Below are 23,884 nucleotides of genomic sequence, written 5' to 3'. Positions count from 1 at the left end.
GTACGTAATATGCAAGTTACCATGTAGTGATCAGTGACTTCATCACTTTGTGGAATGATATCTATATCGGTTGGATCGGTTCCATGTGATATAATTAAATCGAGTGTATGATTAAGACGATGTGTTGGTCCGGTGACGTTTTGCTTGACCCCAAATGAATTTAATAAATCTGTAAACGCAGCTCCTAACGCATCATTTGGATTATCTACGTGTATGTTAAAATCTCCAACAATTAATGCTTTATCGACATTGACTAATAGGTCTGAGAGAAAATCTGCAAACTCTTTTAGGAAATCAGCGTAAGGCCCTGGCGGTCTATATACGGTAGCCAAGGCTAGAGATAATAGGGATGTCTTTCTAACATCTAAGAGCGTAACATTTAGTACAAGTACTTCAAATGAAATAAACTTCTAACCCGTTTTCTGAGTAACATTTAGAATATCTCTATAAATGGTTGCAACACCTCCGCCACGACCAATCAGACGGGGCTCATGCTTATAACAGTATCCAGGAGGAGTAGACTCATTAATACCGAAATAATCATTTGGTTTAAGCCAGGTTTCAGTAAGGCAAAGTACATCGAAGCTATTATCTGTGACTATTTCATTTACAATAACTGCCTTAGGTGTGAGTGATCTAATGTTTAGAAGACCTAGCTTTAGAAATAGTTTTTGTTTACTAATAGCAACATTTTCTGTTTTAATAACAATTAGATTTTTCCTAGATCCTGCATTAGATTTATTATTTGATCTCACTAAACGAGGAATAGACACGGTTTCTATGCAATGTTCTACACTAGTATTTATATCAGTTGAATTGGTGCAGCAGAGACTATGATTTGAACTTTTGGTTACTAGTCAAAGGGTATTTAACATTTTGGAGATGTTATCTGACAGAAGAGCCGCTCCGAATCTGCTTGGGTGTAAGCCATCAGCACGGAAAAGCCTAGGACGCTCCCAAAACAGATTCCAATTATTTACAAAGAGCAGTTTCTGCTCATTGCACCATGACCAGAGCATATGAGCGGAGTGGAGCGGTGAGAATCTCCGCTCATCGCTCACGGAACTGTTCACCCCTCCGCTCCCCCGCTCAAAGCTACATCAGGCCGCTCCGCTCATTTTCGCTCAGCGCTCAACGCAGTTTGCTTCGCGCTCCACTCAAATCGCCCCCCGCTCGCTCCAAAAAAGGAAAAAAATCTACATGTATATCACTTGTAGCGGTCCCCAACCTTTTTTGCGTCACGGACCGGTTTAATATCAGACAATATTTTCACGGACCGGCCAAGGTGTGGCGGATAAATACAACAAAATAAAATGATACGCACGGCATAAAAAATGGGGTATTTTTTTTAAATAGCCTATAATAATAAACGTGAATCCAATATGTGTAGGCCATACTAGCAACTTTATTAGCAGCGTCCTCTAACATCGCGCCTAAAGACAACTGAAAGTCTGAACACAAACAAAATGCCCCCAAAAGAAAAAAAATCTCCATGTTTTCGGTGCTGATGCGTTCATAACATAAGGGTGGCGCTGCCAATAACGCACCTAAAAGCTGTCACAACGAACCGGCAAAATTAATGATTATGTATATGTAAAATATAGCAGGAGACATTTTAATTGTTTACTAATAAACCATTTTTTTTTTTATGTCTGTGGCTGGAAAGATGCTGACTCGCGATCTTCGCAGTATTGAACGCCCCAGAGAGAAATGCACATTTCATACGGATTCAAGAGAGCAGTCTGTTTTCTTTCGTTTTGAATTGTTCTGTTTAAAAGTAGACATTTCAGGCTTTATATATATGTCTCAGGTCTGTCAGGCAAGTAGGCTATACGCTGAGTTTCGGTTCATTTATGAGACAAACTCCAGGTTCACCCGCCGGCGCCTTCGTGTCGTGATTATCTAATATATTTACTTATTTATTAAATCCAGAAAATTGGTTGATGAAACACTGATCAAAATTAAGATACAATTAATACAAAACGAAATTAAATTTAAAGACAGGCTTTGTGCTTTCTGTTTGAGGTCTCAGTGAAAGTTTTAAAGCAGTCTTTTAGTGCCGCTGTCAGAGCGCTCACGTCCGTAACAGAGAACTGTCCCATCTGTAACATTGTTTTAGTTTTTTTTGTGTGAAACAAATTTCTAAATAAATGCGACTTATAGTCCAGTGCGACGGCTATGCCTATATATGTTTTTTGTTCTTCATGGCGCATTTTTTGACTGATGCGTGGCGTGAGCGGAGCGGAATTGGAGCGGGAAATAGTGCGACGCTCCGTCCTTTTGAAATTGCCGCTCTGCGCTCTGTCCAAGATCCGCCCGCTCGCGCTCCCCGCTCGCTCCCGCTCCACTCCGCTCACATGCTCTGACCATGACATTAACCATTCATTTAGCGCAAATAATCTGCTGAACTTTTCATGCCCTAGTCGGTACGTGGGAAGCGGTCCTGACAAAATGATCGTTGTTTCAGGCGATGTGCTGCGTACCGTATCGAATAGATTCCTGAAGTCTTTCTTCAGAATCTCCGTCTGGCGCAGCCTGATGTCGTTCACTCACGCGTGCAGGACCACAGTTCCGACGCGCTCGTCACCGTTCAGGATCTCGGGAACGCGAGCAGCGATTTCAGAAACACGAGCACCAGGAAAGCAGTGACTTTGCACCTTACTTTTACCTAACGTAGCGTGTACGTGCCGAACGATGGAATCGCCGATGATCACAGCATCGTGTTCTGTTTCGCGTAGAGGGGAGAAGCGGTTTTGTGTGGATAACTCGAAAACCGGGAGGGTCGGAGAAAGTCTTGGTCTAAACCTGACTCGCGTCTTCCGCTGCGGAACCACCCAGGCTTCGTGGTGGCGTGTTGGAGCCGGAGTGAACGAGACCATGGCTGATTGCGACCGATGCTGAGGAACGCACGGAGTAGACGCGGTCGGAGTCAGCAGGTTAGTAACGTTAAACACTGATTTGTGTGCATCGGCACGTGATGTTTCAAGAGCCAAACACCGGTCTCTCAGCTCGGCCTGTCTCAATAAAAGGTTGTGGATCTGTTTCTCAACAGCTTCCAGCTCAGACTGCAGTGCGTGCAGCTCAAATGTGTCCTCACCTGCACCAAACGGTAGACTACTTACATCTGATATATTCGCCATTTTAACAGATGGACAGTGAGTTAGCAACGAAGCTACCAGTGATGCTATCAATATTAATACTAATTTATATTATAAGTTTGTTTGTTTGTAAGTGAGTGTGGAGAAGACGCGTTCAGCCGTGATCCACGGACGTAACCTTTAAGAGTATGCAGCGTTGGATCACTAATAGGCTTGAGACGCGTCTGCTCAACAGTCCGCGTTGTAACTATGAGGTTTTTTAGTTTTTTTTTTAGTGGTAGGGGTGTAGAGTAGACGCACGATAGGCAAAAAAATAAATAAAAATTTTTGTTTATAAGTGAGTGTGGAGAAGACGCGTTCAGCCGTGATCCACGGACGTAACCTTTAAGAGTATGCAGCGTTGGATCACTAATAGGCTTGAGACGCGTCTGCTCAACAGTCCGCGTTGTAACAATGAGGTTTGAGCAGTAGTGCTTCTCAGTGAGGAAAAGTAGAAAATCTTCGTTGTAAGCGAGTTTAAAGAGAAAAATCAAGAATTATAAATCAAATCGATAGAGCTCCAAAAACAACAACGCATTCAGACGCGACGCATGATAATAACAGGACAAGACATTACTCACCGTGTTTGTTGAGTGATTCTTACTCACCTGAGTTTTTATGAACTCAAAGGCGCGAGAGAAAATAAATAAATAAAAATAGCTGAGCGCACGGGTGGCGCTAACAGGCTAGCGAATTACCAGCGTGTTGTGTTAGTAGTAACGGAAGCCAGCGATGTTGGGTAAGCTGTATTTAGTAGTAGTATAAACAACTAGAAATTGTAGTAAATGATGGTTCAAAACAAGGAAATACGAGGCTAATACGAGGCTAATACGGAGCTTACAGCACCGAAGCAGACAAACTCACAGCAGACAGCGAGGCAGACGCTGAAGTTCGGAAGTTCTGAACTTTCTAAACCTGAAGTTCAGATGCAGAAAATGTTAAAGTATTGTGGTTAATGTAAGAACAGGTTAATGTAGTGTATGGAACTAAAGCCATGGCTTTGTAAGTCAGATCAGATCTCTCTTTGATTGTTAGTCTAAGAATACGGCACTGAAGTCCAACCAGTCAGATATGCATCTCGCCAACTTTTCTTCAAACCTGAATAAAATGTTACTTCACTTTAATAAAAGTGCATTGTTGCAAAACAACAGTATTTCATGTCAAAGGCCAAATTAAACCTGAAAACCATTTTCTATGTTGAAATTTTGCTAACCGATGCTGACTAGGAAATGGTCTCTGGCTTAATTCCAGGATCCTCGTTGACATTTCCATATACTTCCATTAATTATGAATTCTCTGTAGATAATAATAATAATTGCAAGCTTTAATCCCTCCATAAGATTCTAATTAACTGGAGGGAACTTATCACTGAATGAATGAGTAAAAACTGAATTATAACTTTTTTTTGTGTGAGAATATCTTCTGATTGCGGTATATACAGAGCCTGTGGTGCTGAATAAAAACAGCAGAAGTGAAGGAGAGAATAAAGCAGGAAAGAGCTGAGAAAGTGAGGAAGAACTATTGAAATCCCAAGAGTCCCATTCTACAAAACAAGTGCCATTTTGTATTCTTCATATTATGTGCAAAAAATTACCAACACAAATAGTAGTTGATACTAACTTTTACAGTATAGAGTCACTTTTTAAAACACATCACCACATGTCCAGTCATTTTAATTTGTTTAATTATTTTCTTTTCATCATGCAATGCATTTTTGCCCTCTGCTTCTCTTTGATGTATTAGAAAATATGCACATTTTGAGGAAAGCAAAAGCTAGCAATTAGTCTTTATTTTCTATAACTTTTGGATTTGTGGAAAGATCAGGATTACAGCATTTGCCCTACAAAGATTGACATGTCAACTTTAACTGTAAAACTGTCAACTTTGTTGTTTTTTTTGAAGACATAATTATGTCCTAACGTATTAAAACGTCTCAGGTTACGACTGTAACCTATGTTCCCTGAGAACAGGGAACGAGACACTACGTCAGAATGACGCTATGGGGAACGCCTCAGGCGTGACAGGTGTCTGAAATCAAATATCAACTCACGTCAATCATGTTGACCGGCGACAGCCCGTGAATCATCAGCTTGAATGATTAACGCGCGACCTGGATGTATAAAGGGGAGCCTTGCACACATGACAACATCCTATCGTCTGAAGGGACTGTTGCAGGCAGGCCCCGAGGCATGGCAGGGAGACGTAGTGTCTCGTTCCCTGTTCTCAGGGAACATAGGTTACAGTCGTAACCTGAGACGTTCCCTTTCGAAAGGGAACTCTACACTACGTCAGAATGACGCTATGGGGAACGATATACCAACGCCACCATGCTGAGGGGAGTGCATGCCCAAAGGCAGTGACAACTGTCCGAACCAGTAATTCAGAAAACACTGGAACCACTCACCCCTAGGTCACATCAGGCTGTCAGTGACAGCACTCCCTACCGGTCATAGCCCAAGCTAATGAACCAAGAAACCGCCAGAACATAGTCAATGGGGGGTAAATCTGGGCCAGCTCAAAGGCTTAGGACCACAGCTTCCAATAGAAGGGGTCACTTCTAGGGAGTGTGGCTAGGGGACCCAAGGGACCCCCAGCCAGTCACTATTCAGGGGAGCGTGCCACCTGAAATACCACCAGGCTGGCCTGGTGATCTATACTAAGACACACAGTCTGGCCATAGCCTGTCTGTCCGAGACAGAGCCTCTGGAAGTTGCCTTGGATAAGGCATCCAAAACCAAAGGCCTGCGAAGCTGGCAGAAACCATTCAGTTCCGGAACACAGAGACGGGATCTCCCGGAGAGTGTGACTCAACCTCAAGAAACGACGGAAGTCGTCCACTCAATCCACGGGTCTACCCAGTGCTCGCTCCGAACACTGGTGAAGTAAGAGAGGGTTCAAACCAGGAAGGTCTACTGAGACCTAAGACCTGATGACCTCCTCATATGGAGAGCTCCAGTACATGAGGGCTCATATCAGGAAGGCCGGTGAGGCCTGTAACCCGGCGACCACAATATGTGGGAGCTCATACTCAGGAAGGCCTGAGAGGCCTGAAACCTGGTGACCACAGTAAGTGGGAGCTCGTATTCAGGAAGGCCGGAGAGGCCTGTAACCTGATAGCCACACAATGTGGGGCTACCTTCAGAAAGGCCTAACGAGGCCTGTTACCACAAAATGTGGGAGATAGCTTGAAAGGGAGGCGCCTGTCGTAAAACATTGCGACAGCAAGACGCATCTAGAGTGGGACCCAAGGTGAAGAACCGGAGTCTGAGCCACGTAAAAAAGGGAATGAAGCAGAAGCGCATTACCCTTACCATAAATATGGATTCAAGAAAGTACACGAAACGAAAGTGCGTGTACTTACGCCAGTTTGAATCCAGGAAGGCCTGGTGAGGCCTCTAACCTGGCGACCACAGTATGTGGGAGCTCATACTCAGGAAGGCCTGTGAGGCCTAAATCAGTAAGTGGGAGCTCGTTTACAGGAAGGCCGGAGAGGCCTGTAACCTGACAGCCACACAATGTGGGGCTACCTTCAGAAAGGCCTAACAAGGCCTGTAACCACAGAATGTGGGAGATAGCTTAAAAGGGAGGCGTCTGTCGTAAAACATAGTGACAACAAGACGCATTTAGAGTGGGACTCGAGGTGAAGAACCGGAGTCTGAGCCACGTAAAAAAGGGAATGAAGCAGAAGCGCATTACCCTTACCATAAATATGGATTCAAGAAAGTACACGAAACGAAAGTGCCTGTACTTATGCCAGTCTGAATCCAGGAAGGCCTGGTGAGGCCTCTAACCTGGCGACCACAGTATGTGGGAGCTCATACTCAGGAAGGCCTGTGAGGCCTAAAACCTGGCGACCACAGTAAGTGGGAGCTCGTTTACAGGAAGGCCGGAGAGGCCTGTAACCTGACAGCCACACAACGTGGGGCTACCTTCAGAAAGGCCTAACGAGGCCTGTTACCACAAAATGTGGGAGATAGCTTGAAAGGGAGGCGCCTGTCGTAAAACATTGTGACGGCAAGACGCATCTAGAGTGGGACCCAAGGTGAAGAACCGGAGTCTGAGCCACGTAAAAAAGGGAATGAAGCAGAAGCGCATTACCCTTACCATAAATATGGATTCAAGAAAGTACACGAAACGAAAGTGCGTGTACTTACGCCAGTTTGAATCCAGGAAGGCCTGGTGAGGCCTCTAACCTGGCGACCACAGTATGTGGGAGCTCATACTCAGGAAGGCCTGTGAGGCCTAAATCAGTAAGTGGGAGCTCGTTTACAGGAAGGCCGGAGAGGCCTGTAACCTGACAGCCACACAATGTGGGGCTACCTTCAGAAAGGCCTAATGAGGCCTGTAACCACAGAATGTGGGAGATAGCTTTAAAAGGGGAGGCGTCTGTTGTAAAACATTGTGACAACAAGATGCATTTAGAGTGGGACTCAAGGTGAAGAACCGGAGTCTGAGCCACGTAAAAAAGGGAATGAAGCGGACAGCGCATTAACCCTTACCATAAAAATGGATTTTAGAAAGTACACGAAACGAAAGTGCGTGTACTTAGCCATTCCGAATCCAGGAAGGCCTGGTGAGGCTTCTAACCTGGCAACCACAGTATGTGGGAGCTCATACACAGGAAGGCCTGCCACAGTAAGTGGGAGCTCGTTTACAGGAAGGCCGGAGAGGCCTGTAACCTGACAGCCACACAATGTGGGGCTACCTTCAGAAAGGCCTAACGAGGCCTGTAACCACAGAATGTGGGAGATAGCTTAAAAGGGAGGCGTCTGTCGTAAAACATTGTGACCACAAGACGCCTTTAGAGTGGGACTCGAGGTGAAGAACCGGAGTCTGAGCCACGTAAAAAAGGGAATGAAGCGGAAGCGCATAACCCTTACCATAAATATGGATTTTAGAAAGTAAACGAAACGAAAGTGCGTGTCCTTATGCCAGTCCGAATCCAGGAAGGCCTGGTGAGGCCTCAAACCTGGCGACCACAGCATGTGGGAGCTCGTACTCAGGAAGGCCGGTGAGGCCTGTAACCTGGCGACCAAAGCAGGTGGGAGCTCATACTCAGGAAGGCCAGTGAGGCCTGAAACCTAGTGACCACAACCTGTGGGAGCTTACTTTCAGGAAGGCCTGGTAAGGCCTGTAACCTGACAACCACACCATGTGGGGGCTACTTTCAGAAAGGCCTAATGAAGCCTGTAACCTGATCACCCCTGAATGTGGGAGATAGCTCAAGAGGGAAGCGTCTGTCGTAATCCATTGCGACAGCAAGACGCATCTAAAGTGGGACCCAAGGTGAAGACCCGGAGTCTGAACCACATAAAAAAGGGAACAAAGCGTACAGCGCATAACCCTTACCATAAATATGGATTTTAGAAAGTGCACGAAACGAAAGTGCGTGTACTTAGCCATTCTGAGTCCAGGAAGGCCTGGTGAGGCCTGTAACCTGGCAACCACAGCATGTGAGTCACAATGCGTGGGAGCTCACATTCAGGAAGGCCTGATGAGGCCTGCATCCTGACATGTGGAAGCTCACAACCAGTGAGGCCTATACCCTAGCGACCACAGTGAGTGGGAGTTCACATTCAGGAAGGCCTGGAGAGGCCTGTAACCTGACATGTGAAAACTCATAACCAGGAAGGCCTAGGAGGCCTGAAGCCTGGTGACCACTGAATGTGGGAGCTTAATACTCAGGAAGGCGGAGAGGCCTGAAACCTGGTGACCACAGTATGTGGGAACTCACATTCAGGAAGGCTGGATGAGACCTGTAACCTGACATGAGGAAACTCATAACTAGGAAGACCTGCGACCACCATGTGTGGGAGCTCATATTCAGGAAGGCCTAGTAAGGCCTGTAACCTGGCGACCACAGTATGTGGGAGCTCATAACCAGGAAGGCCGGATGAGGCCTGTAACCTGATGACCACAGTATGTGGGAGCTCACATTCAGGAAGGCCGGGTGAGGCCTGCAACCTGACATGTAGAAACCCATCACCAGGAAGGCCGGTGAGGCCTGTAACCTGGCGCCACAGTATGTGGGAGCTCATAACCAGGAAGGCCTGGCGAGGCCTGTAACCTGGCGACCACAGTGTATGGGAGCTCATATTCAGAAAGGCCTGGTGAGGCCTATAACTTGATAACCACAGTATGTGGGAGCTCATATTCAACCACAGTATGTGGGAGCTCATCCTCAGGAAGGCCTGGTGAGGCCTCTGACCTGATAACCACAGTATGTGGGAGCTCATATTCAGGAAGGCCTGGTGAGGCCTCTGACCTGATAACCACAGTCAATTCCTGGGAGCTCACCTCAGGGAGGCCCAAGCGCTGTCCGGTTGCAAAATGGGGACTGTCTGGTCAAGGAGGCCTGATAGGACCTACTACCTGACCAAGAAAAAATCTTTAGATTTACTTTCTTACCCACAACATTTTGCCCCAGACTCTAAAACAGGAGACGTGGTCTGAAAAGAAACAGAAATATGTTAATTTCACATTTTACAAAAAGACCAGAATTACACCTGCTCTTTTTGTTCACTGCTCATCATTTTAATTCCTCAATTAAAATGCAGCCAAAAACACTGGATAACGCGATCTGGATGATAGGCTGAATTACTAAATATCTAACTTCTTAAAAAGTCAGATAATATTCCATCATTTTAATTCATAGAATTAAATTCGGCCATAATCACCAGACAATACTGTTTTAACATTTATACGTTCTCGTAATCTACACTGCCTCGGCAAGCTCGAGAAACGAGCCGTTAAAATATATTTGGCTTTCATCCCTTGAGAAGAAAGTCACCAGGTGCGAGGTTGAAACATCCGACAGCGCACGGATTTTTTCTTTCTCACGCGCGCCGAGATATTTCTTAATGAACACTGCCAGCACCCTCAGGAACTGACTGTGAACGCCTCGTACCCAAACAGTATTGTTTCACAGATCGCACGCACCACAGCTCAGATGCTGAACCCTCTTCCCTCGAGAAAAGGGTCCGACGAGAGCGGAGCATCTTTAAATGAAAAACGCTCACAGTTACATCCAGGTCGCGCGTTAATCATTCAAGCTGATGATTCACGGGCTGTCGCCGGTCAACATGATTGACGTGAGTTGATATTTGATTTCAGACACCTGTCACGCCTGAGGCGTTCCCCATAGCGTCATTCTGACGTAGTGTAGAGTTCCCTTTCGAAAGGGAACTTAAACAATGGAAATGATTAACACTTAAAGGTATAGTTCACCCAAAATGTTTAATTATGTCATCAATTACTCAACCTCATGTCGTTCCAAACCCGTAAGACTTTCGTTCATCTTCAGAACACCAATGAAGATATTTTTAATGAAATCTGAGAGCTTTCTGTCCCTCCACTGGCAGCTATGCAACTATCACTTTGACGCTTCAAAAAGTTCTTTAAAAAAAGCTGGTTTTGGGGTCAGAATGGCCAGCAAACTTAATACAAATTCTAAAGAACATTTAATTTTTGATCAACGTACACAACAGTTATGGTAAACGGAAGCTCAATCATGCTTGCTTGACGTGCGAGAACCAATGAGATTCATTCTTGTGTGTTACGTAGCACATTTGAGCTTCCGCAAGAACCAATGAGGTTCATTCTCGTGTTACGCAGCACGTTTGAGCTTCCGCAAGAACCAATGAGGTTCATTCTCGTGTTACACAGGACATTTGTGCTTCTACAAGAGGTTTGTTCTCACACGTCAAGCTAGTAGGGTTAAGCCTCTGTTTATGTTCGCTGATCAATGTTAATATGTGACTAAAAGACTTAAATCTGTTCATCATATAAAGCTATTGAGTCTCTTCAGAAAATTTAGAATAGACCGCTCAATTCATATGGTTTAGTTTTATGATCTTTTTAAAACGTCAAAGTGGTAGCTGTGTATAGACTGTCAATGGAGGGACAGAAATCTCTCAGATTTCATTCAAAATATCTTCATTTGTAATTCAAAAACGAACAAACATCTTATGGGTTTGGAACGACATAAGGGATGGTTGACAGATGGCAGAAATTTTATTTTTGGGTGAACTCACCTTTAAATAATTATTTAAAACAATGTTTCAAATCTTACAAAAAAGTATTTTAAAATAGCCTTATCAAATTGTAAATGGCAAGTGTTTCATGAAATTACCCTTTTTTATCAAAGCAAACAATGAACAACAATAACCTCAACAAAACAAAGAGAAATGTAGTGTCACAAAGAGCCTACAGCAAAGACACTCTCATTTCACCTCCCGTGAGAAGGGTTAAGGACCGTTCTCCATGTTTGTGCTGCTCAGCTCGGGAGACAATTACAGCCGCATCAGAGAGGTTTCAGTGGCCAGCCGCTTTCACTGAGCAGCTTTCACGGGTCTGTCGGACAGCGAGAGGCTTTGTCTTTCAACAAATAACTGTAATGGTCCTTATCTGTGGAGCAGGCCGCCTTTACAACACTATCTTATCAGCCACCAAATACTTTCCTGCGAACTATCTCCAGAGAATGCACCGGGAAAATTGCCACTAAACCGAGAGCAGCCACTGACATAAATCACTGAGAAAGAGGTACATCGATAAGGGCTATCTCAAAGTTAAAGCCACAAAGCTGTTTTGGGGTTAGAATGGCCAGCAAACTTAATTCAAATTCTAAGTGCCACTTTACTTTGAAGATAAAAGGGAAACCTTCTCCGGGTAATCAATTCAATCTGAACGTGCAAATCTCCTTGCTGATAACCTCCACTGTCTTTTCTTAAATTGTCTTCACCCTTTCTAGAGCTCAAGTAAAATAGGAGGTAAAAAGTCAAGCCAGAATTTAGAAGAAAAAAAAATATTTAGCTTTTCATCCCTTTTATGCCACCAAGAAAGTCAGAATAGACAAGCTCTTTAAAATCCAGCAATGACTGGTCCAATATCTGTTTTATCGGAAATGTCCAATGCCACATTCATGCAGCAGTCTTACAGTCTTATATCCCTGCTGAAAGAGACAAGAAAAATGGCGGTCCAGGTTGGTTTATTCTGGTTAGTGCCGGTTAAGTGCTAGTCTTAAAGGGAGAAGATATTGGTAACAACATTGGACCCCATTGACTTTCATTGTATGGACAAAAACAAGACATTTTACAAAATATCTTCTTCTGTGCTCCACAGAAAAAAAGAAAGTCATACATGTTTGGATGGACATGAGAGTGAGTAAATGATTTCATTTCATCACTGATTGACAAGCAGATTATGCTGGTTGCTAGTCAAACAAATCAGAAGTACCAAGTTCGAGAGAACTAAACATGTATTTGTAACAGTTAGTTGGTCTTCTGTGATTTGGCTTAATTGAAATCCACCAACCAGAGCTTGGCTGCCATGGACGTGTGAGAGAGACAGAGAAGAAGTGATCCGTTTCCTCACGTGTAGCAGAGCTAGAGTCTCAGTTTCACAGCTGGTTCTGAGGTTCTCCTACTAACAGCCAAAGTCCCGAATCCTGACAAAACAGAGCTCAAGCACAAATTATAACTGTCAGAGCTGTTAAATAAGAGTCCACAGCCAACACGTGTGTATGTCATCAAAACTGGGAACGTTTCTTTGGACCAAAACACAACTCTGTGAAAACAAAACCATTTCACACGCCTAGCAGGAGATTCTGTTAAATGGAAAAACTAAAGTCATTGTTCAAAAAAACAACAACACATTTTCAAACTTGATATTGCATCTCATAAACATTTCGGGCAAAGTGAGGAGGTTTGTCAGCGGCACCCTGTAGGGATCAATCATTCTTCGAAATTTCTGCCATAAAAGCATGAAGCAAAGGCATTAAGACAAGTGTGCATCTTTCTGCTTTGCATTTGTTTGGGCCAAACACTCACCAACAAATCCCAAAGTAAAATTTTATTGCTTAAAGGTTACTTTTTCATAGCTCAGAAGACTTAATGGACTTCACTTGCCCTGTACAAAAATATAATAAATAAACCTTTGTCAGGTAACCAAAAAAACGTTTATCATGTAGTTGCTCCTACATTACCAGTTTGGTTCAGGGCCAGTGTAATTTTTGTATTATTTATATACTATTATAGTATTTATTCATATTTTGAATTCATTTTTATTCATTTTAAATTTAGCTTAGGTAATTTTTTGTCATATTTATTACACACACATATTATTTGTTAATTTGTCATGGTTAGTTAAACTTTATTGTTTACGTTTTTTAAGTTTACGTTTTTCATCTAATATTTAAATTTTATTTCTCCTTTTGAAAGAAAAAAACAAAACATTTTTGTTAACATACACTTTTCAAGTCAAATATAATTTAATATGACTGAATCAACCTGAATACATTAGGTTACACCAACAAAAATCACCAAAAATGTCCTTGTATAAATAAAAACAGAAACAAATTTGTCAAATTTGTAGCTATTAAAACAACGTAAATTGTTAAGCACAAATAATTTGATCTTGAATCTGAGAACATAAAATTATCCATTGTGATATATGATTTTTCTTTTCTGCAAGCTGTAGAGTTGACATGAAAACAACAGAATCAGGCCAGTCTACTAAATAACAGCATAGAAAAAGACAATACCTGGTTTATATTAAAGCTAGTTAAGTCAATGAGCTCATTTACTCAGCATTGGGACAAATAAATCCTTTAGGTGTTAGTTTTGCTCTCAAGTCTGACAACAAGGGAGTCTGGTCCAAAGCACCAAGCCTTGATTGACCTGCCCAGAACCGGACTTTCCCTTCTTCCCAATCCCATTCGACCTCTCCAATAATGATGATGAAGTTTCCACTGCAGCTGTTGTTTTATTCAGAGTTTCTTTAGAAAGAAACCTCACTCCTCCAGTAAAGAGATTTACCAGTGCACTTATCCCCTGACTCCATCACTCAGAACCGTCAGCGATACCATTTGTGAACAGCACCTGATGCTGGTCATATTTCCAGAAAAAATACAGTCTGGTTAATTTCTCTCTGGTGCTCCTTTCCCACTGTGAAGAAGAGTAATACAATCCTGGGTTTTCTAGTTTCTTAATGCGCCAACATATTAAATATCTGATCATGAATGTCTTGTGAAAGAACAAACTGATCCACAGCAAAGTGAGAAGAAAGTATTTTCTGGCACAGGTAGAGAAACAATTCAACTTCCAGAGCACCGGGATAGATGGTTAATTTCGACCTGGTAGAAGCAGTTTAGACCAGTTTGGACCATCAACAAACCAGCTAGCATGTTGCACAAATCAGTTTTACCACCTTAAGATCATATGACATGGTTTCTCCAATAAGCTGCACTAGACACTATTGAGCTGAATTAAGGCATGCTGTTTAAATGCCACATAATATCTGTGTTTGTCCATCTGAATGTCCATTGAGCACTAAGACCTTGAACTGGACATTTAATATATAGACGGTTCTTAAATGAGGATTAATTTCTGATTTACAAATTATCAAAAAAAGAAGTGAATTCAAATATCACCACCAACCACAGAGAAGAAGATACAAAAGAGGTTCAAAGTTTAGGAGGCTTCTTTCTCTGCTTTCATTTGGCCGTTTCCATAACATCTTAAACAGCAAATACATCAGTGGTTTAGGACTGTAGGCTGATAGGGAACACGGCCAACCGTTGTCTCCACACACATGAGCCCCAGAGCTTTCCAAATTATCTAAACTCTAAGAAAACACCATAAAACTAAACATTTCACGTGATTTACACATCTGAACTGCACTAGATGATAATCACGCCTGTTGGCTGAATATATAGATGATGACAGATGTTAAATTGCATTTTTAATGTAATAGTATAATATAAATAAATATTATACACATATGCCTCATATTTACACCGATTAGAGTTTCAGGTAACACTGTAATCTTTTCTGGGTCAAAGTGTGTTTCTCTGTCCAGCACACATCCCCAGGAAACACAGAGGAGGATTGTGGGAAAGGGTGAAGTGTTGAGGAGGGGTCAGAGCCCTGAAACACAGAGCAAAATAAATACATGAACTATAAAAAAAATACAGTCAGAAAGTGCACACAAAGCAGGTTGTGCTGGCTGGCTTCCTTCGTTAAATAAGCTGAACGTCTTCCGCTGGTTCCTGGAGCAACCCTCCCCCCGTCACTGCCCTGCTCTGACTGTTACAATGGACTCCTGGACGTGGAGCTACATGGGCAAAGCCAGCATGGGGGGAAGCCAAGCACTTCCTGCCTCCAGAGCTGGCAGAGAGACAAGCTCTCACGGGAACAGCGTGCAAGAGCAGGAAGTATGTGTATGTGTGTGTGTGTGAGTGTGTAAGTTGCCAGCACAGTTGGTCCAGCTCCCCATGAGACCTGGATGAGGAAAACTGGCTTCATGACAAGAGCAGATGTAAAGACATACTAGACAACAAACCCATATAAGTTAGTGTATGCACACACACACCAGGTCATCAGATGACCTTCAGATCAACTAACTGACCTTTGGATGCGTTTAAAATGTGTTTAGAAGAGCTGAGAAATGACAGTAGTGTAAATCATTCTTACAAATTCAAGATGTCCACATTAAAGTCAAAACAAAATGCAGTTCGCGCCCTATTTTACTTCTGTAATCTGACATATTTCTGAGGATATTCAACATTAAAGAATATTTATGATAAAGAAAACTACTCTTAGCATTTACATTCACACCCTGGAATGATGCAATTTGAAATCTGCCATCTTTTCTCACGGGCGCTCAGTTTCACATTCACAATGTTTTTTTTAGAGCCAATCGGCTGAGCCACAAATGTCAAGTGACTAATCACTGTAAAACCACTAGAAAATTACATCACAGCAACGCTTGATTGGCTCATGGCACTATAATAAGTACAGTCCCAAACCCTTCACTTACGACTATCCCAAGTTGTGAAAAGCAGCAAACAAAGAAAAACATAAACATTCATATAAAATGTTCAAGCTTTTATGTATATTAATGATTATTATTAATAATAATAAAACATGAATCAAATATAAATAAAGTCAAAGCTGCCGCTGGCAAAACATGTACTACAATAAAATATTTGCGTGTATGTTTATATGAGCTGTGATGCAGCAGACAAAGACAAATGGCTTTTCGGGACAAAAGGTGTACAGGTTACGATACCTAGCACAGAGTCCTGCACGGGTCCATTATTGGAGACCCGCCCCCGCCCGTACCCGCAAAGTTCAGCACCAGATCCGACCCGTCACCCGTGATAATATCAAAATTAAATCCTCACCCGCCCAGACCCGTTAATATTTGGCCCTATTGGAGACCCGCCCCCGCCCGTACCCGCAAAGTTCAGCACCAGATCCGACCCGTCACCCGTGATAATATCAAAATTAAATCCTCACCCGCCCAGACCCGTTAATATTTGGCCCGTTACCCGACCCGTGCCCGCGATAAACCACACAGGTGACGCGTTCATGTAACATAAGGGTGCGCTGCCAATAACGCACCTAAAAGCTGTCACAAAGAACTTGGAAAAGTAATGATTATTAATAGGCCTATGTCAAATATATCAATGAGACATTTCAATTGTTTATTAATAAGCAAGTGTTTTCTGTGTCAAAGATGATGATGCTGACTCGCGATCTTCGCAGTAGTGAACGCGCCAGAGAGAAATGCACATTTCATACGGATTATAAGCAGAGAACAGTCTGTTTTCTTTCGTTTTGAATTGTTTTGTTTAAAAGTACACATTTCATGCTTTCTATTTCTCAGGTCTGTGAGGCAAGTAGCCTAGCTTATACGTTGAGTTTCGGTTCATTTAAGTTCATCAGTTCACGCGCGGGCGCCTCCGGCCGTGTCCTGATTATATTGCCTGCCTGCTATATATTTACTTCTTATTTATTAAATCCAGGAATTTGGTAGATGAAACATTGATTAAAATTAAGATACAATTAATACAAACGAAATTCACTTTAAAGAAAGGCTGAACAAACTTAATGAAGTGGTCAAAATCATGTCTGCCCACTCCATTTGTCTCCCGATATTCGGGATCATCTTATCTTATTCATGCTTTTCACTTTTCATATAATCAACATGAAATATATAAAACAAATTATATTATTTTATTTAAACATAAATATGAAACTAAATCGTTTTTTAATGACTGGGCTACAACACATAGGCCTATTAGCCTACAGTACAGAGAAATTTTATGTCGCAACTTGGTCGGACTAAAAGGGGAGAAAATAATTAAAAAAAAATATTTTCAAGAACAAGAATATTTTTAAGGATGGCCTGACTAAAACACATATTTGCGTATGTGTAATGCTGGTAATTTAGACATACAAATATTGCACATATTTTTCATCCGCTACCCACCCGCAAGGAGTTCATTATCCGCCTGCGTCCCCGCCCGTGAATTTTAGGAATGTCACAATCCACCCGTTTTAGCCACTTTTATGCGGGTACCCGCGGATACCCGCGGGTACCCGACCCGTTGCAGGACTCTGACCTAGCAGCAATGCCTAACAATAAAACAGAAAATTCTATGAGAATACCATAGGCTGGATCTTTGATTTATCTATCTGGAATGTGGCTATGAAATGGGAGTGTTGAAATGTAAGAGCATTTCATTCAAAATCAAAGCAATTATTGGATTTTTGATAGAAAGACAAGCTTTTTTCTTTAAATGCACTAAAGAATTGTGCACAATAAGACCAGCAATGTGCTTTTAAAAAAAGTAAACAAGGTAAATTTGGATTTCTTGTTGACTTTAAACCAAATCAGTTATTTTGTTTACCTTTAAAGCAAACTCATTCGTCATTTGATAGTGCTTCCTGTGGCACCGTCGAGTGTCTATCGCTGTGGGCTTGCGATTTTTTACCCTTTCTAATCTCATTTCCACATGGCTGAGATTCTTTCACAATACAGTCCGCTGAATGTCACAGGGCGCAACATCACAGGGACGAGACGATTGAGTCTCCCAAATCGAATAGAATCGTGACCTATTTCTCTTATCCAGCTCACATCTTACATTCCCCCGGTGGCAACTGGCATACACGACCGAGATATCTAGACACTGAGCTGGAAGGGGGAAAAAAAACGTGAAGACATGAAAAAGCATTAAGAACCGTCTACAAGGGCATCGCAAAACCCCGTAGGTAATGTCACTACAAATGCAAAATGGGCATCACGGGAAGTTTTGCTTCCAGCTGCCCATGCATGAAGCTCTATGTGTGTGATACATGCTACTCAGTTGTAATATGGCACATTAAAGCACAAATGTTCCCTTGTTATAACTAAGCATGCAAAGCAAATCAAAGTAGTGAAGCAATCCAGGAGAAATGCTTTGCCATCTGCCTTCATTAACTCCGCCTAAGGCACAGTCCATCTATCACACACTGAGTGCTCAGAATTCACGCTGATTATGTTTTACCATGGTGCACTGGTCCTAGCTTCTTCTATGGGATGGTGGTGCATGCTAATGCTTAGTGGTTTAAAAAACTCCCATGTTTTGAATTTGGTGCATTAAATTAATCAAAAGTGACATGCATTCATAATGTTACAAAGATTTCTAATTTAAATAAATGTTGTTCTTTTGAACTTTGTTCATCAAAGTATACAGAGAGAAAAAAATAACTATTTCCACAACAATATTAAGCAGTACAACTGATTTCAACATTGCTAAGAGATGTTTCTTGAGCACTAAATAAGTATATCAGAATGATTTCTGAAGGATCATGTGACACTTAAGACTGGAGTAATGATGCTGAAAATTCAGCTTTGCCATCACAGAAATAAATTTCATTTTAAAATACATTACCGTCCAAAATTTTGTGGTCAGCAAGATTTTTTAATGTTTTTGAAATAAGTCTCTTATGCTCAGCAAGGCTGCAATTATTTGATCAAAAATCCAGTAAAATCAGCAAAAACAGTTCATATAACAATATTATTTTTGACTGTATTTTGATCAAATAAATGCAGCTTTGGTGAGCATGAGAAACTTCTTTCAAAAACATTTTTAAAAAATGTACCAACCCTAGAATTTTGAACAGTAATGTACATTAAAAGTGGAATCGGTGCCATACAGTATATGGGGAGCAAATGATCACAGAATCCTAGGGTTGGCCTCTCTCAACAGAACATATAAAAATCTAGTTCATATAAATTTTTCACAACAACCATGCGCTGATCCTCCACTGAAAGATCTCCATATCCTCTTTCCTGTGTCTCTGGTGTCTATCTGTCCTACAAAGCTCAAGAACAACCATAAAACACAGATCCATTATCCCTGGGAAGTTCAGTAGATGAATGAGGGAAAATATATCACAAGGAATGATATCCAAACACCTACAAGAAACATATAAGAAGAGGAAATGCTATTTGGATACTCCAATCCCACAATCCTGCACTGCTCAACTAAAGAAAGCTGGATTGTTCTCTCTCCCTCTCTATTCTCACAAATGAACTGTGTAAGCAGGAAAATGAAACAGGGCCTATTGATATGAATTAAGATAACGCTGTAAGATAATGGCAGGGAGGGCAGGAGATTATTCCCATCCTCTATTATGCTCTTAATGAAGTGTTACCAAATGTCATTCAATAGTGAATTCTCAAAATGTCGTCTTGATTTTTTTATGAAAGCTACGATTTTAATTTGCCAAAGATTTCATACGGCTAAAACTAATTAAAACTGTGTCGCTTCAAATATTATCCAAAGACATTCTGGGATGCATGTGGCCCTGAGCAGAATTAAATCATGATTGTTTGACAAGCTGAAAAGGGTATACACTGCCCTCTGTTGGTAGATGGAAACACTGGATGTTGGACAGTCCGATGTCAGTTTTAGCACTAATGTTATAAAATACAATCAGATAAAACAGTGTCGGTCTAATAATAATAAACTGGTTGAGAGTGAATGAATGCAGTCAATAGACTTGACACATTCAACAATTCTTATTAGCGTAATACATGTGGGTGTTTCTAATTCTCATCTGTGATTCTTCTAATTACTGTAATGCAGTAATGAGAGTCGTCCTGCTTGGACACAATATTATGCGTTTGGACACATAATACAACTTGGAATAGATTTAATAATAAATTCTAAAAATATGATATTTTATTTTGCATTTTGAAAATGTGCAGTAAAATAAATAATGAGAACTGCAGGAGAATATGTGCTTATTTAACTGCACTTTTTATTTCTAGGGTTAAAGGGATAGTTCACCCAAAAATGAAAATGAGCCCATGATTTACTCACCCTCAAATAATCCTATAGGTGTAGATGACATTCTTCTTTCAGACGAATACAATCGGAGTTATATTAAAAAAAATTCCTGGCTCTTCCTAGCTTTATAATGGCAGTTTCTGTTTTAAAGTCCATAAAAGTGCATCTATCCATCATAAAAGTGCTCCACAGGGCTACGGGGGGTTAATAAAGGCCTTAATATTTTTAATATAACTCTGATTGTATTCGCCTGAAAGAAGAACGTCATATACACCTAGCATGACTTTTGGGTGAGTAAATCAAGGGCTAATTTTCATTTTTGGGTGAACTATCCCTTTAACTGTGACTTTTTCGCCAGACTTCACCCCAGCAGCTTCAAATCAGGTCAGACAAACCATATAAATGAGTATTTTATATCAGTCATTTGTGTCATCATTATGTCCAGAGGGCCTTTAAACTACCCACAAAGAACTTTTAGTCATACTCACAATTTCTTAAGGGCTTTGATCACATGATTCATGAAGGAATCCTGAGCCAGTTTTCCATGTGGCTGGTGTCTGCTGACCTCCTGGACAGACTCATATACTCTCAGCTTCACTGGAGGTTGGCTGCCAAGAGGAATAGAGAAGATCAGATGATTCTCATAAAGTTTATATCCATCACTTGCCAATTCCAAAGTTTGTGCTGTCGAATCAGAATGTAATAAATGAGGATATTCATGACAAAGTGTAGTTTTAACACTGTTGGGCTGCAAGAAATAATAAAAGAGGTTATATTTTACAGTAAGTGATTGCATGACTTCAAACATGCAGACTGAGATATTACGGTAACACTTTACAAAAGCCTTAAGTATAATGCATTATTAAGGTATTTCATAATGCATGTAATAATTTATAAAGAATTGTAACCAAAGTTAAAATGAATTATAATATTCGCAGATTCCTGGTTACATCTGAAATTGATTGTTTGTCATGTTTTAATGCATTATACTTTCTAAAGGCATGTTCAATGAATAGATAAGTATTAGGTCACACTTTAATTTAGGGTCCAATTCTCACTATTAACTATTAACTCACTATTCCTATTTCCTAATTACTGTTTATGAATAGTTAGTAAGGTAGATATGGGGTAGGATTAAGGGATATAGAATATGGCCATGTAGGGCAGGCATTAATATGTGCCTTATAAGTACTAATAAACCACCAATATCCTATAATATGCATGCTAATAAGCAACTAATAATAGTGAAAACTGGACCCTAAATTAAAGTGTTACCAAGGATTACAATGTATTACAACTGTGGTTACAAATATTCATGAGACTGTAAATGCATTATAAGGTGCATTACAAGGCATTATTAATGCATTAAAAATACTATAATGCATAAATTATTTAAGTAAAGTGTTACTGATATGACTTATAAACAATTTCCATACTTTATTTTGTCTGATTTTATCGTTTTAATGGCTTTATATTTTTCAAAATTTTTGGAAAAGTAATAATAAAAAATGAGTAGGTGTGTCCAAACTTTTGATTAACAGCATAACTAAAAATGTGCAGCCATATTAAGAAGTGCATTCAGTCAGGATTACCTTAACCACAGTCACAAAATTGATTTACAAGATAATCACTCGCCATTTTTCACTTTTACCAATCCTTAAATAACCCTTCTTTGTCAGCGCTATTCAAGACGCACGATTCCAACTGGGAGCAGATCTATATTCCAGCCAATTAGAGCCATGACTCATATGTCACTACCCGCAAGAACATTCATTTTTGCTGCTCCAGCAGGCTGTCGGAGAAGACTGTAAACATTACTCAGAGCATCTCTGAGTGGGACTACAGTGAGATTGAAATGACTGACAGCTCCTCAGTTTCTGCGTCACGGCTCGGCAGGGGTGCGGCCCACGTGTCTTTTAGAAAACACTTCCTGTTGGTGACTTTCACTCTACAAGATGTGACTTTCCAAAAGGACACAAGGGGCGATTTTTAGAATAATGACGCAAGTTTGACGTAGGGCCCAAAGTTACAGAGCAATACAGTTTTTCGTTCATCCCCAATATGCAAAACAATAGTAATATTACAACTGAATGCAGAGGACTGCTAAAAAAACCTGTGAGTTTGATTTCAAAGTACAATACTGTTCAAAGGTTTGTGGTCAGTATCCAATCAGAGCACTCTTGGCTTCTCAGAAGGAGAGGCTTTGTAGTGTTTCAGACAGACTGGGAATAAAGGTGCTGCAATAATGTACAGTATTTGAAAAGCATGTTAACCAATTCTAGTACGCCCAATAAACAAAATGATGACCTTTTAAAATATCATTATAAGGGAAATTACAAACAATAAACGGTCCCGAATTATATAGATTACTTACATGTGTTTGTAAAGTATCTTTATTTTGATTACCTTTGACCTACAGTATGTGGATCACTGTTTAATTTATAAGGTAATCTAATCTAATCCTGAGCTTTACTAAGTTTTATTTGCTACAGTGTTTACTACTAAGTTTTGCAGCTGAATAAACTACTTCTCCAGGTAAGAGCATTACGGCATTACCTGAAACTGATCATGAACAGCTCACTGAAACTAAGCAGACATGAGTTACACTTTATTTTAGACGGAGTACTAGGAATGGTATGGAAGCTTGTTTCCGCTACTGAAAAAAAAAATTGACATGTATTTGACATTTTATTTACAAATAAAAGAAAAAAATTAAAAAATTGGGAATTGCGAGTTTATATCTCGCAGTTACCTTTTAATTTTCTATTCAGTGACGGAAACAAGCTTTCATGGAATGGTAATCTTGCATTGGAAATAACTGACTCCATAATGTCTACACCATAGACTTCAATGCAAAACCTTTTCTTTAGTGAAACTAGTTTTAGTGGTATGATCTCATGATAGATTACCAATTAGTAATTTGTATTAATTGGTCATTTTTAAAATATTAAAGACATGGTTACTCACATCTTACTCTTGAGTTGTATTCTGGGTAAAGATGTCTGAGCGCGCAGAAATATTCCTTGATAAAGTTTCATGAATTTTTTATGGGCCTCTTCAGTAGAACTGATACTGTGAAGAGAAGCGAGACTGTTTTTTACCTTCTTTTTTTTTTTAAATGGAATATTAAAACACTAGTTTAATAAGTTCACAAGCAACTAATACATTCGGAAATGACAAAAATTAATTTACAACATTAATGACCATTCCTACCTTTCATTCAGCTGGGTTTAGCTGCGTGTAGTCGATGTCTGAGAGTCTTTACTCAGCTGTGATAAAAGTATAAAAGCCACATTTGGCAGATCAGTAACAACCAACACAAATCATTGTCCTATTTTGTGAAGATCAGGGCTAGTAGTCACAAGGGTTATATATCTAACTGTTATGTTTACACAAATGTGTGTAAATCTCTAGTCATGGTTTTATATGCTGATCTAAGAGAGAGATCATTTTATATGCATGGTCTTATATGCTAACTCTCTTAAAATTAGGGATGTAAGTTATTTACTGCAGTAATGATTTAAAGGGATAGTTCTCCCAAATATGAAAATTCTGTCATCATTTACTCAACCTCAAGTTGTTCAAAACCTGAATGAATTTATTTCTTCTGCTGAACACAAAAGAA

General features: G+C 40.7%; 1 protein-coding gene and 1 long non-coding RNA gene across 2 annotated transcripts in view; both read right to left on the bottom strand.

Annotated features, from left to right (window-relative positions):
• The window catches only part of cnbd1 (cyclic nucleotide binding domain containing 1), a 56,218-nt gene extending 32,891 nt beyond the window's left edge, over positions 1-23,327 (bottom strand). Inside the window, exons 1-2 of the mRNA XM_082183719.1 lie at positions 23,227-23,327; positions 20,748-20,867 (exon numbers count right to left, since the gene is read on the bottom strand). Of these exons, the coding sequence (XP_082039845.1) occupies positions 20,748-20,867; positions 23,227-23,297 (191 nt within the window). The 5' untranslated portion in view covers positions 23,298-23,327. The remainder of the gene's footprint in view (positions 1-20,747; positions 20,868-23,226) is intronic.
• Positions 8,600-9,737, bottom strand: LOC309508719. Its single transcript, XR_014209691.1, has 2 exons — positions 9,546-9,737; positions 8,600-8,817 (listed from the first exon to the last, which is right to left on the bottom strand). It is a non-coding gene; the product is annotated as an uncharacterized lncRNA (long non-coding RNA).
• Positions 23,328-23,884: the final 557 nt, after the last annotated feature.

Source organism: Leuciscus leuciscus, assembly GCF_965113295.1.
Source record: "Leuciscus leuciscus genome assembly, chromosome: 11".
Taxonomy (NCBI): domain Eukaryota; kingdom Metazoa; phylum Chordata; class Actinopteri; order Cypriniformes; family Leuciscidae; genus Leuciscus; species Leuciscus leuciscus.
The sequence above is the reverse complement of the archived record's forward strand: the minus strand, read 5'-3'. Positions and strand labels throughout refer to the sequence as shown.